The following is a 17,260-nucleotide window of genomic DNA, read 5'->3' as shown; positions in this document are numbered from 1 at the left end:
AGCGAGCGATATGGGGGAGGAAATGGAGTGAACAGGGCAGGGCTTCGGGGAAGGGGCAGGACCTCGGAGAAGGGGCAGGGTAAATTCTGTGTTGCCCTTAAATTCAAAAAGTGATCCTGGGCGTAAAAAGGTTGGAGACCATTGCACTAGATCATACTGCCTCGCTTACGAATTACTTGACAACTCTGGGCCATATCCTCAGCTGGCATAAACTGGTACAGAGCCATACAAGTCAATGATATATTTTTTGCTATGAATGGCCTCATTATCCATATACATGAGTAATCTATTTTTAATGCCTAAAAAGTTATTGGCCTCAATGATATAGAACAACAGTTGCAACCTTAACTATGGAAGTACAAGTAGCAATTCTATACTTGGACATGAATTTAACAGCCTAGTAAGGAAAAGTATTATCTATGTGGGATGTGGAAGAGTGTTATTATAATACTTTTTGATTTTCTGACATTTTGGAACCAGATTCACCTTTGCAGGATCACCCCACCCATCAAGTGCGGGGCTCAGCTGTGCTGGGGGTGGGGGAAGAATTCACCACAAGGGAGGATATTAGTGGTTCTGCCAGGGGAAAGCAGCTTTAATATCCAACTTGGTCTCCATGCCTAAGAGTGCCTCTCCCACCTGGCCTGGACATGTAGAATTACTGAACAGATCCAAACCACTTTGGGGTCTTCATCAGACCATTCCTGCTATAGTGGAATGGATGTGGTACAAGTTGCCTAACACTGCTCCAGACACACTTACCACCACTGGGTTTTGAAGACTTGTGTTGACAAAACCCAGAAAGGTGTATCAAGCACTCAGATACTACGTCCATCACTATACTATGAAAACCTAGATAGAATCAAACCCACAAATTTAAACTCTTGACTTTGACACTACATGAACAGTTATTTTTCCTTCCTTTTCTTTTATTTAAAGAACTTAAATTAAAAAAAACACAACGAGGCTGTCATGAATTCCCCTCTTGAAATATCATCACCACACACTTCTCTTTCCTCTCCTGACTGCTCCTTCACCTTTTCTGGGAATCTGTTTTACTGCTCTGTTAACTCAATGCATCTGAAAAATAATACCTTCTTTCACGTTGGTTAGTTTCCACTGAGATGCTTTATTGAATTTAGAAGCTTGAGTTTCAGCACACCCATCTTCAGAACCTACTGAGCTAGAAATCTATTCTGACAAAAGACCATCACAAAAATATAGATTATTTCAAATAACTTTAAAATATTTGATTGAAATGTTAAATAACAAAAGAACAAAGTACATTTTTCCTGTCAATCATAAAATAGCATCTCTAAAACACTCCACAGCAGATTACTGTCTAGAAAAGGCACATTCCAGCACATTACGACCTTGTGCTTAAAACACAGGACTAGGAATCAAGCAATCTGTTTCACTCCTGGCCCAACCGCAGAATCTTGGTGTGACCTGGAACAAGTCATTTAAGCTTTCTGTTTCTTCATCTCCCTGCCTGTAAAATGGCAATACATGCTTACTCATGTTTTAGGGTATTGGGAAGCTTTATTTTATTAATATCTATAAAGTGTATTAGCACCTTCCATCTGAAGATCTCCTATAAGTACCAAGTATTATTAGAAAATGCAGTACTTTATTTTATGTAAAATATTTCTTTTTCAGATGTATATTGTACACTTGCAATTGCTAAGTTGGAAAAACTGAGATAACTGACAAATGTTAGGGCACCTGTCATCCATGACCTTTTTTTCCTCCTCCAAGTTAATTCACATAAGTGCAAATATGAAATACTAAGAACAAAGTTCTGCTCTCATATCCACAGGGTGAATTTTGACTCCATCATTCTGTTCTTACAGACACAGAATTCCACATTTGCAGATCCAAGAGTAGAATTTTACCCAAGTTATATAATAGTAGTTGGCATTGCTGACTAGGGTTACCAAATTTAACATTCAAAAAAGACACACTCTACGGGGGGGGTTGCTCGTGCCTCCTCGCCCCCGGCCCCGGCCCCACCCCAACTCCACCCCTTCCCAGCCCCCATTCCAACCCCTACCCCAAAGTCCCCGCCCCAACTCCGCCCCCTCCGTGCCCTATTGGACCCCCTTCCCCAAATCTCCACCCCGGCCCCACCTCCTCCCCTGAGCACACCGCTTTCCCCCTCCTCCTCCCTCCCTCCCAGCCACACGAAACAGCTGTTTCGCGGCGCAAGCACTGGGAGCTAGGGGGAAAGAGCGGACACTCTCTCGAGTGATCAACATTCACTCTCTCTCTTGAATGATCAACTCTTCTTTGGGGAAAAATAATAATGGCAAATCCCAGACGTTTTTAGATATTTAAAAATTCCTCCCAGATGGTGATTTAAAAACCAAAAAGCCAGACATGTCCGGGAAAATATGGACGTATGGTAACCCTATTGCTGGTAAACTTAGTCATTCTCATACCTGGACATTCATTAGCATTTTGTATCTTCTGCTGGAAAATGCAGTTAATTTCCCGCTCAGAAGTCTGTGGAGATGTTCTCATTTTCTTCATTTCATGCTTCTCTCTATCATCATCTTTGTTTTCCTCTACACTGCTGTTTCTTGAATTGTCTTCTTTATGCTCAACTGGTGAGGAAACCTAAAAATTATGTAAATTAACAATTTCCACAGAAGTATTAATCTTTTAAAAATACTTTCTTTTCTTTCTTATGACTGCTAATAATAGTGACACCAAACCAGACTTTGCAGCTCTGCAGCTGCTTCTATCCAAGGATCTCAGAGCACTTTACAAATAAAAAAGCTTTACAACACCTCTGTCAGGTACATAGGTATTATCCTCATTTTACAGATGAGTGAACTGAGGCACAAAGTGATAAAATGAGTTGCTCAAAACCTCACAGCAAGTCAATGCAGTACTAACTCTGGCATCCTGATTCCCAGACACTGATATAATGCTACACCACACTCCTTCCCTTAAATTCAAATTTGATTTCAAATATTAATATCTTCACAATGGGGTCAAACACTGTACTTACACTGGAATTTGTTGAAATAATTAAATAATGGCCCTTGAAAAAATCTTTTAATCATATTCCACTTATTACAGAGCCCTCACCTTAATCAGGATGTGCTTAATCAGGAATTCCACTTAGCTGAGATCTCCCAGGTGTGCTCAGTTTACAAGTGCAAATGATATTTATTCTAACTTGTTTGCAGTGTTGGTTGTAGCTATGTTGGTCCCAGGATATTAGGCAGACAAGATGGATGAGGTAATATCTTTAATGGACCAACTTCTCTTGGTGAAAGAGACAAGCTTTTGAGCTACACAGAGTTGAAGAAGAGCTCTGTGTAGCTTGAAAGCTTGTCTCTTTCACCAACAGAAGTTGGTCCAATAAAAAATATTGTCACATCTATTCTAACTGTTAACCATGCAAGCACAACCCAGGATCTGAAAGTCAAGTTGCGCCCTTTCTGGCTCATGTATCAGCATTAAGCCTGTAAGAAAGTTGTGACTCTTTTTGTTCAAAAGTTGCAGCCGCTGTTTGATATAGTTGTGGTTTTGGTACAGTCCGTTCAAATTTGAGTGATGTTGCAACTCCATGTGCCAGGCTGCGACACCACTCACTTGAATTTGGCCCAACCACCCCTTTAGAGGAGTGGTCAGACCAAATCTGACTGAGGGTCACAACGCCACTCACTCAAATTTGGTCTGCCCACCCCTTTGAAGGGGCAGCTGGGCCAAATTCAAGTGAGTGGTGTTGTCACCTAGCACACAGGGTCACAACACCAATGAAATTTGAGACAACTATAAAAAGTTAAGGTGTGTGCTAAAAGCTGAGGTTTCCGCAACAAAATCACAGCCTGCAACTTTCATATAGCTTTAATTATCATCAGTAATAAAAGATTCTGTGGCCCTAAGAACTCCTCAATGCCCACTGTCAAGAGGGTTACAAAAATATCCTGGTATGAACAATCTGGTGCACAAAAGAATATTAGGTCTTAAATGAAAGCCAGGGTCCCACTGGTCATTAATATCATTGTGAAATGTACGTACAGATCCTATGTAAGGAGTTATGTATATATACTGACAAAAAGTTCCTCAAGTCTGTGTGATGCTAGTGCCAGCTCTGGCCAAGGCCATAGGCATTAGCTAAGAACTAACAAACTCATAGCTGGAAACCAAACCAGCTCACCTGTATGTTAGTTTTTTCAAAATAGGTATTAGTCTTACAAGAATATATTCAGTGTTTAGACTCTATGAAATGCTTGTAAATTGCTGCATGCATTAATCTCAACTGTAATGTCTGTATTCCATGCCATGAGGAAATATGTAAGCTTTGCTTTATAACTTTGAAAATGTTTGCTCTGAACTTGTGAAGCCAGGCACAGGAATCATCTCCCCTGCCCATTTAGGTGGCCTACCAAGATGAAATGAGACATTAAGGAACATCGTGACACAAAGGATTCTAAGCTTGTGAATGGCCCTATCACACCTTAGAAATATACATGCAAGGGAGCTCGTCTCATACACTGGAAGACTAAGGGCATGTCTACACTACAAAATTGTGTGGAGCTAGGTTACATTGGCATACAGCTGCCACAGTAATTAAATCGCTTTTGCGTGTCCAAACTACACTCCTTGTGTCAGCAGAAAGCAGTGCACCATGGGTAGCTATTACACTGTGCAACTAGCCACTATCTAGTACAAGGTATTTTCGTGAGGTTTTGCAATGCCTCATGGGGGCCAAAAAAGTCATGCAGGGGTGACTCGGAGCATGATTTCAACATCCCAAATTGCAGTATTCTCCATCCCATAATTTCATCTGTATCCCATAATGTTTCACACCTCTTTTCAAAATCCCCACAAACCCACACATCCCTGCTCGCTGTCTGTCATCTGTGTCAGAAGCCTGGATCCTGCACAGCCCTGCACTATTGTGATGAGCATTGCAAGCATGGGGCACCTGATCCTGCAGTATTTGCAGAGTCACCAGAGAAGCCACGGGGAACATGATGAGTCCATGGAGGCTAGATTGCTGTGGGACATAGAAACAATTCAGAGTTGTTGGAAGCATTCATGGGGAACTGCAGATAGTGACATGCCAGTGCCGGGCCCAAGAAATTAGCACTGACTGATGGGATCATATTGTCATGCAGGTTTGGGATGACAAGCAGCGGCTGCAGAACTTTCAGATGTGCAAGGTCACATTCCTGATTCTGGGTGCTGAGCTCTCCCCAGCCCTCCAGTGCAGCAGCACCAAAATGCGATCTGCACTGAAGTGGAGAAGTGGTGATCACTCTGTGGAAACCTGTGACACCTGATTGCTACTGAACAGTCGGAAATCAGTTAGGAGTTGAGAAATCCACCATGGGGGCTGTTGTGATACAAGTGTGCAGGGCCGTTAATTGAGTCCTGCTATGAAGGACTTGACTCTGTGCAATTTGCAGGATATAGTGGATGCTTTTGCAGCAATGGGGCTCCCAAACTGTGGTGGGGTGATAGATGGCACACATATCCCTATTTTGACACCCGACCACCTTGCCACAGAGCACATCAACAAAAAGAGCTACTTTTCTATGGTAACGTAAGCAGTGGTGGATCGCCAGGGACACTTTATTGACATCAATGTGGGCTGGTCAGTGAAGATGCATGACGCTCACGTCTTTAAAAACACAGGACTGTTCAGAAAGCTGCAAGCAGAGAATTTCTTTCCAGACTGGTGGATTAGCACTGGGAATATTGAAATGCCAATAGTGACCCTGGGAGACGCAGCCTACCCCTTATCCCCATGGCTCATGAAGCCATACACTGGCCACGTCAACAGCAGCAAGGAGTGCTTTAACTACAGGCTCAGCAGATACAGAATGATAGTTGAATGTGCCTTTGCTTATTTGAAAGGTTGCTGGCATGGTCTACTCACAAGATTGGACTTCAGTAACAAAAGTATCCCACTGGTTATAGGTGCCTGCTGTGACCTGCATAACATCTGTGAAGCAAAGGGGGAAAAGTTTCTGCTGGGGTGGAGGGCAGACATGGAACAGCTATCTGCTGATTTTGAGCAGCCAGGTACCAGGGCTATAAGAGCAGCTCTACGCAAAGCTGTTTGGCTCAGAGAGGCTTTGAAAAACCATGTGTGTTACTGTAGTGTGCTCTACCTGGCACTGCTCTTTTGCAACCCCATATGAATCTTGTAATGAGTGCTGTGTGTGTAGTAATATAACATTACAAATGCACCTATTACTAGCACCCTAGCCAGCATATGTTGTGAACTAAAAGATGAATTACGTTTCCATAAATAGAGTTTTATACTATGCCCATGCAAACAGACACATTATAACTAAATAAAACTTAATAAGTAAAGGGAAAAGAACATTTGAAGGGGAAAGAACAGTCATTTCCATTTCAGAAACACATATGCCAACTGTCTTTTTCACAGGTCAGTGCATGTGCAGCTGTGACTGCCTGTACTCTCCCCCGGGGTAGAGTGGTAGGGGTAGTGCAGCAGCCCCGGATGCTACGTGGAATGTGTGTGTGTAGGGAGGTCCCAGAATATAATTTTCTATGGGCTGCAGAGGAAGGTGAGCATGGTACTGTTGAACCTGAAAGTCAACAAGAGTCTGCAGCATGTCTGTTTGCTGCTGCACTTCCCTGTCCATTTCCCACGTCTTTCTCCTCTCCGCTCTATCCCTGGTCATGCTGCCTGCGGGGGTGATTCTCCAAGACCAGTGCTCAGTATCCAAAGCAGCAGAGGCTTGCAGGATCTCTTGGAACATGTCATCCCATGTCCTCTTCGTTCTCCTCCCTATCTGGCTGAGCCGCTCCACTGGTGTGGATGAAAAGAGCCTCAAGGCCACATTTCCAGCTGCAAAAGATACAATGCACATAGGTACAATTGTGACTGTATTCACAAGATAAATGGAAACCTGCTATACAGAACTCACTGCCCTTGATCCACACAAGTTGCAAGCACTCCATTCTCACTTATCTTTGGGACTAATAGATCATGGTGGCAGTCCCAGCTATGGTGAGTATGGCCCTGGGGGAAAGGGGCGAGTTAGGGAAATAAGGGGGCATAGCTCACAGGCATGAATACATGCATATTGGGCAACTGTACTGAATACTGGCACCAATTTCCACAGGCAGTCGTGATTTTAGCTGATATCTCACTCCTGAGGGTAATGGAGGCTGAAAGGGAACAGCTCCTGCAGGCGTCCAGCTGCCGACTGGGGCCACATACTGCTAGGCTGTGTGCTACAATGATGCCTGATGACATAATCGCTGAGTGGCATGGGAAAGCATCCTATTGCAGTGGAAGAAATCAGGCAGCCCTCCCAGAAACCTTCAGCAGAGAACTGCAGACTACCTCCAGGAAAGTTTCCTTGAGATCTCTGGAGGATTCATAGGACGTCCCGGTACACATAAACAAACTGTTCCATGGGGCTTCCTCTGCTGAACTCCACAGGGGAATGAAAAGCAGATGGCAACTCTACCTCTATTGGTTGTTTCACTACCTCATCTAGCATAAGTAAAAAAGAGTAAATCAACATGTATGTCTTGGTACTTTGTGGGTTCCATCCCTGCAATATCAAAGCAAACTGCATACTTACCAAAGGTTCCTTTCCCTGCATCATGCTCGCCTGTCCTGGACTGTAGGGACTGGCTGGACTGCACAGGACTCAAAAACATGTCCTGGCTTGCTGCACAGCTGGATTCGTCAGTCCCCTGTTCCCGATATTCCTCTTGTTCTTTGCTGTTCACAGTGGAGGCCTGTAACGCTTCCTAACTATCCATGGGACTCTTTGTGGGGGGGGCAGAGGGGTGTTGTCCGAGGATGGTATGCAGCTCTGTGTAAAAGCAGCAGGTCTATGACTCCGCACCAGAGCAATTATTAACCTCCCTTGCCTTCTGGTTTGCCAGCTGCATCTCCTTGGCTTTCATGTGGCACTGCTGCTGCTCCCTCTTATAGCCCTCCTCCTCCGCCATGATCTGAGCGATCTGCTGGCGGGATTGGAGCTGTGCCTACACAGCCTCTTCTCCCCACAGATTCAGGAGATCAAACACCTCTTGTGTACTCCAGACAGGAGTGCATCTGCAGTGTGGAACCGGCATGGTTTTGCTTGAGAACTGCTATGTGAGCTCTCCAAGCTGAGCAAACATGAAATGCCATTTCAAAAATTCACGTCTTTAAAGAGGAGAGGCAGCTTCCTGTGTACCTGGCCACTGGGCAGCAGAGTTCAAAACGGTGACAAGAGTGGTCAAGCTGGGACATTGGGGGACACCTCCTGGAGGCCACTAATAGTCGATGTCAATCTAAACTCTACGCCACTTGTGGAGGTGGAGTTAAGTTGGCATAGCGGGTAAGTTACATCAGCAGGAGCAAAATTTTAGTGTAGACACTAACATAGTTATGTCGACGTAAGTCAGCCTAACTCTGTCGTTTAGGCCTAACTGTAAAAGATAAAACAGGGTCACAAGAGAATTTTTCATCTCTTTGCTGTTTGAACTCTCACAGGGCCAGAAAATTTAAACTGAAGTAAGAGAACCCCCAGGGTTATCCTTGGGTTTGCACTGAAAGACATTTTGAATGGACAGATCACTACAACTCTGTCACTCCTAGGTTTTAAACTGCAACTCATTAGTGTGCATATTAGCTTGCTTTAACCTGTAAATGACTCAAGTCTTTTTCCTAGATAATAAGCCTGTAGATAGTTTATGACAGGATTGGCTACAGGCAGTGTCTTTAGTGTAAGAACTAGGGTACCAACTGATCTAAGGTAAGTGACTGGTCTCTTGGGGACTGGAAGCAACCTGAATATTGTGTGGTTTTTGGTGAGAGTGACCACTTAATCACTAAGTCCAGCTTGCCTTGGTAGCAAGATAGACTGGAGAGCATAAGGGGACTGTCTGTGACTTCACAGTAAGACTGCTATAATGATCCAGGAGTTCACATTTGTTACTTGGTTGGTGAAATCTAATTATAGAACATACCATCAGTTTGGAATGTCTTCCCTGTTTCTGACACTCTGTCCTGAGGTAGGCACTCACAGTCATGAGCCACATTTCTATACAAAGTCAACAGGCAGAGGGATGTGAAATCAACAGGAAGGCAGCACGCTGGAGAATAAACCACTGGGGGTTATCCTGACTCAGGATACAGGCTATGAACTTCAGGGGACAGAAGGAGAAGGTAAGGAAGACATCCCTTTATCCTGCACTTAGGAAGTAATCAGGCAGTGCAATTACATTTTGGAAAACGGGATCACAACTAACCTCGGCTGAAATGCTGCAAAGGACATTTGGGGTGAAATAAACTTCTATAGACAGAAGGTTAGTCTATTAAGTTTAGTCTTTAGAAATCATGCTATGATTTTGTTGTATACATTCCTTTTGTTTCTATTATTTTTACTCACTATCACCTGAATCTCAAATCTTTGATAATAAATGTATCGTGGTTTTCACTAAAAATATATCTCTCAGTGCTGTGATACTATACAAAGAGATGATCCTGAGTTGAATCATTCATGAGCTGTCACCTTCAGCCCCCAACTAAAACCTCTCCAGCGCATCATCAAAGATCTACAACCTATCCTGAATAATGATCCCTCACTCTCACAGATCTTGGGAGACAAACCAGTCAGTCCTCGCTTACAGATAGCCCCCCAACCTGAAGCAAATACTCTCCAGCAACCACACACCACACAAAAAAAACACTAACCCAGGAACCTAATCTTGCAACAAAGCCCGATGCCAACTCTGTCCACATATTTATTCAAGTGACACCAACATAGGACCTAATCACTTTAGCCACGCCATCCGGGGCTCGTTCACCTGCACATCTACTAATGGGATATATGCCATCATGTGCCAGCAATGCCCCTCTGCCATGTACATTGGCCAAACTGGACAGTCTCTACGCAAAAGAATAAATGGACACAAATCTGACATCAGGAGTCACAACATTCAAAAACCAATAGGAGAACACTTCAGCCTCTCTGGCCACTCAGTAAAAGACTTAAGGGTGGCAATTCTGCAACAGAAAAGCTTCAAAAACAGACTCCAACAAGAAACTACTGAGCTTGAATTAATATGCAAACTAAATACCATTAACTTGGGTTTGAATAGAGCCTGGGAGCGGCTGGGTCATTACACATATTGAATCTATTTCCCTAAGTTAAGTATCCTCACACCTTCTTGTCAACTGTCTAAATGGGCCATCTTGATTATCACTACAAACTTTTTTTTTCTCCTGCTGATAGCTCATCTTAATTAATTAGTCTCTTACAGTTTGCATGGCAAATTCCACCTTCTCTGTATGTATGTGTGTATTTTTTAATATATATCTCTTCTTCCTGTATGTTCCATTCAATGCATCCGATGAAGTGGGCTGTAGCCCATGAAAGCTTATGCTCTAATAAATTTGTTCGTCTCTAAGGTGCCACAAGTACTCCTGTTGTTTTTTTTTTCAAGAAGGTGTGTACACTGTTCCCTGGGGCTAGTAGACCTGATATTTCTGTGAGTGTTCAGCGGATAAGGGGCTGGACACTACAGGGGAACACTGAAAAGGGGCTCAGGGACTGGGGTGCACCTATTCATAATCTGCAAGGCAAAGTAAGGGCTGACATAGCCTAGAGGACTTTGTTTGGGCAGCTAACAGGCTGCTGGTGTCAAAGAGCTAATATCCAATTAAGCACAAGAAAGTCTCCCTCACACTGGAGGCGGGGGGGTAGGGGAGGTTTTAACAAGGTGATTCACAGTTCTGGGTACCCCACGAACCATCATAAACTCTGTCCCAAGTTACATCTGTGAAACCTTCCTGTTATCAATGGGGTAACAAAGGTTTAATTGAGGGAAGAATTTAGTTAACAATTTGACTGGTGGTGCATAAAACAGAATATGATCTAGGCTAACAGAGGGGAAAAAGTAGTACAGATGTATGTAAGTCATTAAAGTAAGCAAATATTACTCTAAATACATACAAAGAGCTGACCTGTGTACACACACTCACTCTTGAAACTAGAACTGCATTTTAAGTTACTTTCTTTCTATGATAATACTCACTAGTATTTACATATCAATTTTAATCCATAAAGCACTTTATAAATATTTTACAAAGGTTTATTCTTTTCATTTTATAGATAGGGAAAAATAAGACACACAGAGGTTCTGACCTGCCAAAGCTCATACCTTTGACAAGCATGGCTCTGGTGTTAGAACCTCCAAAGATGCACTTAAAGCTCTGCTTACAGGGTGCGCTCTTGAGCTAGATGCAGGCCTTGAAATTTCATCCAAGTTTCCCCTTGTAATATCCATTGTGATCTAAAATGGACAAATAGAGAACAACAAATGCTACCACATATCAATAGCTTATTTATTAAACAAAAAACCCCATAAGGCTTAGGCAACAAATTAAACAAATCTAGAAGTCCTACCCCTAACAAATTATACAGTCTTTATAAACAATGTATACAATATACATATGCTTAAGAAAAGTGCAAAACAAAGTTAAGTATATGGGTTATATAGGGTCCCAGACCCAGACAAAAATTAAGTTGGGAGGTGGCAGGCACTATAAGTGTATCTGAACAGCATGTTGAATCCCTAAAAATGTTCTCACCAAAAAGAAATACCAAAACAGACCATTTTAAGCCTTGGCTCAATAAAGATAGCATCAACAAAAGAAAACAGCAAGGTTGAAGTATTTAGTGGACATGTAGAATACATCCCAGTAAAGTGATGTGAAATGTATGCTACAGTCAAATGGCAGTGAGCAATATGACTTTCACTTCCGTGTAAGACATACCACATTATTTTTATTATTTAAAATCATATATACAGAACATTACATTTACACCGCATTTTACAAACACAGAAAAGAGGCAGGTATGAATGACAGAAAGGAGAAAGTTACAATACTTATTTATTCTGATTTGCAAAGCTTTAAATCATTCAATCAATAGGCTCCCCATCCTGTATTTCGGCTTCAACACTTTAAATTTACATTCATATTAAAACATTTCATATAATTATGTAGCTACATGGTGGGTTAATTTTATTTATTTATGGAAGGATGAGCAATGGCACACACTCCAAGCCCAGATAAACCTTCCCAAACCTTCAGACACCGTCCTTCCCAAATGCCTGAGATAAATGATGAGCCTTGCAAAACATATGGAAAGTAAATCCACACGAGACATGATTATTGCAAAAACAAGGAGTTTAATCAATGGGGATATCAAATAGAAGAAACTCTGATTAAAGAGTAAGAAATTAGAGGACTTAGCAAGAGAATGGACATAGGAAAAAAGAGAAAAGTCAAATTTAACACTGAAGTAGTGAGCCTGGGAGACAGAAAGGTGAGAAGTACATGTCATAAACTTCTGCAACTTCTTACACATATAATTGCCTCCTGTTGTGTTCTTTCAGATCTATTTTCCTAAAATAGTTAAAAAAAATTTAAATACATTTTTCAAGTTCTCTTAAGAGCTAGTTTTCAGAGGTGGTCAAAAATTCTCAAACTTAGTCAAGAAATGAGCATTTTGGGCCATCAGAAATTGTTTTTTCACTAAAACAAAAATTGTGTCTTATATTTTTCAGTTTCTTTCCTTCCTTTTTCAGTTATCAAATGGAAAAAAGGGTGGGACTTGGCAAAAAAAAAAAAAAGAAGAAGAAAGAGCATTAAAGAAGAAAAGAAACAAATGGAGAAAAAGCCCCAATAAAACAAAATGAAAACTTTTAAAACTAAACTTCATAGATACTTTTGCAAAAGTTTTCAATCAATTCAAAATTGTTTCTTTTCAAGAAGCATGGAAAGAATAGGACTGAAATTCCCTATATGGGTAGGTGCAAGCCATTAATCCAAAGTGAGATCGTAAATCCACATGACACAAGGTATTTGAGTCTATTTTAGACATTTCTTTGGGTTCCTGAAAGATATGCTAATAACAGATGTAAGAGAAAATGCAAATGTGGCAATATCTTTTATTGGACTAGCTTCTGGTGATGAAAGAGACCAGCTCTTGAGCTAAAAGGTGCTCTTCTTCAGGTGTGGGAAAGATATCTTTTTAAAAATGATTTTTAAAAAGATTACCTTCCCCAGACCTAAAGAAGAGCTTCATGTAGCTCAGAAGCATGTCTCTTTCACCACCAGAAGCTGGTCCAATAAAAGATATTATCTGACCAACCTGGTCACTCTCACATCCGGGACCAACACAGCTACAACACAGCCAAAGGCAACAGATGTAGTCAGACACTGCCCATCACATAGCTGAGGTGCTTCTTGCACTGGTTATTCCATCATGAACAGGGAATAACTTATACCCAAGAAGTCTCTTCCTTGGGACAGCCGGATACAAATACCTGGGCCCCCAGGCGTGCTTCCCTCAAAGTTAGTGGCGGGTGCTGCTGCCAGGCGACGCTGGCCACACGGCCCCCTTCAGTGCTCTGCCACGCTGTGTGTGGGTGCATCTGGAACAGTGCAAACCCAGACACTGCTCCAGCCCAGCAGCACAGAGCTCCTGCCCTGGGGCAACCAGTGGGATGCATGGCCCTGGTTAGCTCCCCTCTGGAGAATGCACCATTTGTAGGCAGTGCTTTAGGTGATGTGCTGCCTTTGATACAAGCTATTTCCCAGCTCGTCTTCCCATAGTGCCCCGTTACAGGGGACGCAGCAAGGGCGAGACTCTCGGGAGGAGCCCCCCCGCTCCCCTCACCCATAGGTGCAAGAACAGGGATGCTGGGGGTGCTACTGCACTCCCTGGCTTGACATGGTTTCCATCATATATAGGATTTACAGTTTGGTTCAATAAAAAAGTACTTGTGACACCTTAGAGACTAACCAATTTATCTGAGCATAAGCTTTCGTGAGCTACAGCTCACTTCATCGGATGCATCCGATGAAGTGAGCTGTAGCTCACGAAAGCTTATGCTCTAATAAACGTGTTAGTCTCTAAGGTGCCACAAGTCCTCCTTTTCTTTTTGCAGATACAGACTAACACGGCTGGTACTCTGAAACCTGTCAGTTTGGTTCAATGGCTCTCAGCAACCCCCACTATAAAAACTGTTCCAACACCCCTGTCCTCCCTCCAACAGGCCCTCAGCTCCTAGCCCTATGGAGGGCAACCGACCAGCGCCCACAGCTAACGAGCCCCATAGCATGCGCAGCCCCGCCCCTACACTCACCCAGAGGGAGCGCAGCCAGGCTCTGCAACAATGGACTCAGCGCGGGGTCGCGCGACCCCTACTCCGCTACCCTCCCTTTCCCAGCCCCGCTGCACTCCCGAGCACAGTACATCCGGGTACGCCGTTTCCATGCCAACCAACAACTACGTCTCCACTTCCTAGTTTATTTCTCGCGAGAACTGTAACCCCGCTCTCTTTACTCCCTGCCGTCACCTGAAGGTGGACGGCACCATTCACGGGGAAAGGAGGAGGGGGGAATCGCTACCTGAAGCAGGCCCTGCCTCTATGCACCTAGCTGTGGGAAGATTCATCTCCCTCCCACCCGTTCGTGGCGAAGAGGAGGGGCCGCTCCCCTCTGCTTCCTTTGTAAGGGGCTCGTCGTGGCAGGTGCCACCTTTTCTCATGGTTCAGCCCTAACGGCGCAAGTTCTGTCACTGAAATTAAAGCTCTCTTCTGTAAATACGCGAATACTGTGACTAAGACGGGCAAGGTGGGGCCCAGCGCAAACACAGCACCGGCAGTACTGCCCTGCCTTTCAGGCGGGAGAGAACGGGTGCCACTAGCGCCGTGGTTCTCAAACCTTTTGCACTGGTGACCCCTGTCACACAGCAAGCCTCTGAGTGCGACCCCCCCTTATAAGTCAAAAACACTTTTTTTGTATATTTAACACCATTATAAATGCTGGCGGTAAAGCAGGGTTGGGGGTGGAGGCTGACAGCTCGTGACCCCCCGCCCCCCCATGTAATAACCTCATGACCCCCTGAGGGGTCCTGACCCCCAGTTTGAGACCCGCTGCACTAGTGGCAACTGTCCACTTCCGGCTGAAGCTAAACCCTCTCTCACTGGCTAGAAAACCTCCACTGAAACTCACGAGACCCCTTTGTGTCGTCCAAACTGGTAGAATGCAAAAGAATAAGTGAAACGTAAACTACATTTTCAAAACTAATTAACTTTTAATAAGTTTAAAATATTAGTAAACTAGGTAATGAATAATTTTAAAACAATTTGTTAAAAATTCTTGATGAAAAACTAAAGAAATTCATGGAGTCCCTTTTCATCCACTAGATGGTGCAGCAAGCTGCCCTTTTTTCCCCTTTCTTTTTGCACATTGTATCTAAATTCCATGGGGCTCCAGAAATGGCTTGCTATAATAGGGTTTCTGGATGTGTTAAACTCTTAACAGCTTCCAGCGGATTGAATGTGAATGACCATTACTTTAGAGTAGAGCCTGCTAAGGCAGGAGGGAGAGGGTGTAGTCTTGGGTTGCAACAATCTTCCTGACAGGATAACTCATAAAAAGGGGATTGCTGGTTTTTTTCCAGACTAAAAGTGGATTTATAAAAAGTGTTGAATTGTGGTCTAGCGGAGATAAGAAATTTCATGACTCTGTCTCTTAAATAGTTAATCTAGTACTAGGAACCAATGCGTATCTTTTTTTTCTAATGATGATTTGTTTGTCTAGTTTCCTATATATGAATGCTTTCTTAACTAATAGCATATACGGCATTCGTCCTCATTTATGTGTCTGTTTTTAATGAGCCCATTAAAATTGAGTGTTATACCCAGTAATGTATATCTTTACTCACTATCCTCAACTGATTATTCATTGTTTTAAGGGATTGTGATAGAAGAGAGATGAACTAGTAAAACTACACCTTGTTATGGGCTGGTTTCTAGTTGGAAAATCTGGTTGCCAGAATGTATGCCACTTTCTTAGGACAACATAACTGCTGTTATCTACAGCACAATTCTGATTGATAAATGCACACAGAGCAATATACGGGACTTACAGCTTCTTAAAAGCATGTGTCATTTTTAGGGCTGTCAAGTGATTAAAAAATTAATTGCACTGTTAAACAATAATAGAATACTTAAATATTAAATATTTTCAGATGTTTTCTACATTTTCAAATCTATTGATTTCAATTAAAACACAGAATACAAAGTGTACAGTGTATACTTTGATTACAAGTATTTGCAGTGTAAAAAATAGTATTTTTCAATTCAAGTAATAAAAAAATTACAGTAGAGTATTTGTATCATGAAAGTTGAACTTATGAATGTAGAAATATGTAAAAAAACTGCATTCAAAAATAAAACAATGTAAAATTTTAGCGCCCAAAAGTCCACTCAGTCCTACTTCTTGTTCAGCCAATCACTCAGACAAACAAGTTTCTTTACGTTTGCAGGAGATAATGCTGCCTGCTTCTTGTTTATATCACCTGAAAATGAGAACAGGCGTTCCCATGGCACTGTTGTAGCCAGCGTCACAAGATATTTACATGCCAGATACGCTAAAGATTCATATGCCCCTTCATTCTTCAACCACGATTCCATGGGACATGTGTCCATGCAGATGACAGGTTCGGCTCAATAACAATCCTAAGCAGTGCGGACCAACGCATGTTCATTTTCATTATCTGCATCAGATGCCACCAGCAGAAGATTGATTTTTCTTTTCTAGTGGTTCGGGTTCTGTAGTTTCTGCATCAGAGTGTTGCTCTATTAAGACTTCTGAAAGCATATTCCACATCTTGTCCCTCTCGGATTTTTGAAGACACTTCAGATTCTTAAATCTTGGTCAAGTGCTGTAGCTATCTTTAGAAATCTCACATTGGTACTTTCTTTGTGTTTCAAATCTGCAGTGAAAGTGTTCTTAAAATGAACAACATATGCTGGGTCATCATCCAAGACTGCTGTAACCTGAAATATATGGCAGAATGCAGGTAAAACAGAGCCGGGGAAAATAGAATTCTCCCCCAAGGAATTCAGTCACAAATTTAATTGACACATTTTTTAACGAGCATCATCAGCATGGAAGCATGTCCTCTGGAATGGTGGCTGAAGCATGAAGGGGCATATAAATGTTTAGCATATCTGGGACATTAATACCTTGCAATGCCAACTACGAAAGTGCCATGTAAATGCCTGTTCTCACTTTCTGGTGACATTGTAAATAAGAAGAGGGCACATTATCTCCTGTAAATGTAAACAAATTTGTTTGTCTTAGCAATTGGCTGAACAAGAAGTAGGACTGAGTGGACTTGTAGGCTCTGAAGTTTTACACTGTTTTGTTTTTGAGTGCAGTTATGTAACAAAC

The 17,260-nt window shown here is 42.5% G+C and overlaps 1 protein-coding gene across 3 annotated transcripts in view; it reads right to left on the bottom strand.

The window, feature by feature from the left end:
- The window catches only part of FSIP1 (fibrous sheath interacting protein 1), a 182,780-nt gene extending 168,473 nt beyond the window's left edge, over positions 1-14,307 (bottom strand). For all 3 annotated transcript variants that reach the window (XM_074955722.1, XM_074955724.1, XM_074955725.1), the window contains exons 1-3: positions 14,161-14,307; positions 11,167-11,298; positions 2,442-2,619 (exon numbers count right to left, since the gene is read on the bottom strand). In XM_074955722.1, coding sequence (XP_074811823.1) covers positions 2,442-2,619; positions 11,167-11,292 — 304 coding nt within the window. In that variant the 5' untranslated portion in view covers positions 11,293-11,298; positions 14,161-14,307. The remainder of the gene's footprint in view (positions 1-2,441; positions 2,620-11,166; positions 11,299-14,160) is intronic.
- Between the last annotated feature and the right edge of the window lie 2,953 nt (positions 14,308-17,260).

This window comes from Natator depressus, chromosome 6, assembly GCF_965152275.1.
Source record: "Natator depressus isolate rNatDep1 chromosome 6, rNatDep2.hap1, whole genome shotgun sequence".
In the NCBI taxonomy this organism is placed as follows: domain Eukaryota; kingdom Metazoa; phylum Chordata; order Testudines; family Cheloniidae; genus Natator; species Natator depressus.
Note: the sequence above shows the minus strand (reverse complement) of the source record. Positions and strands in the feature narration are given on the sequence as shown.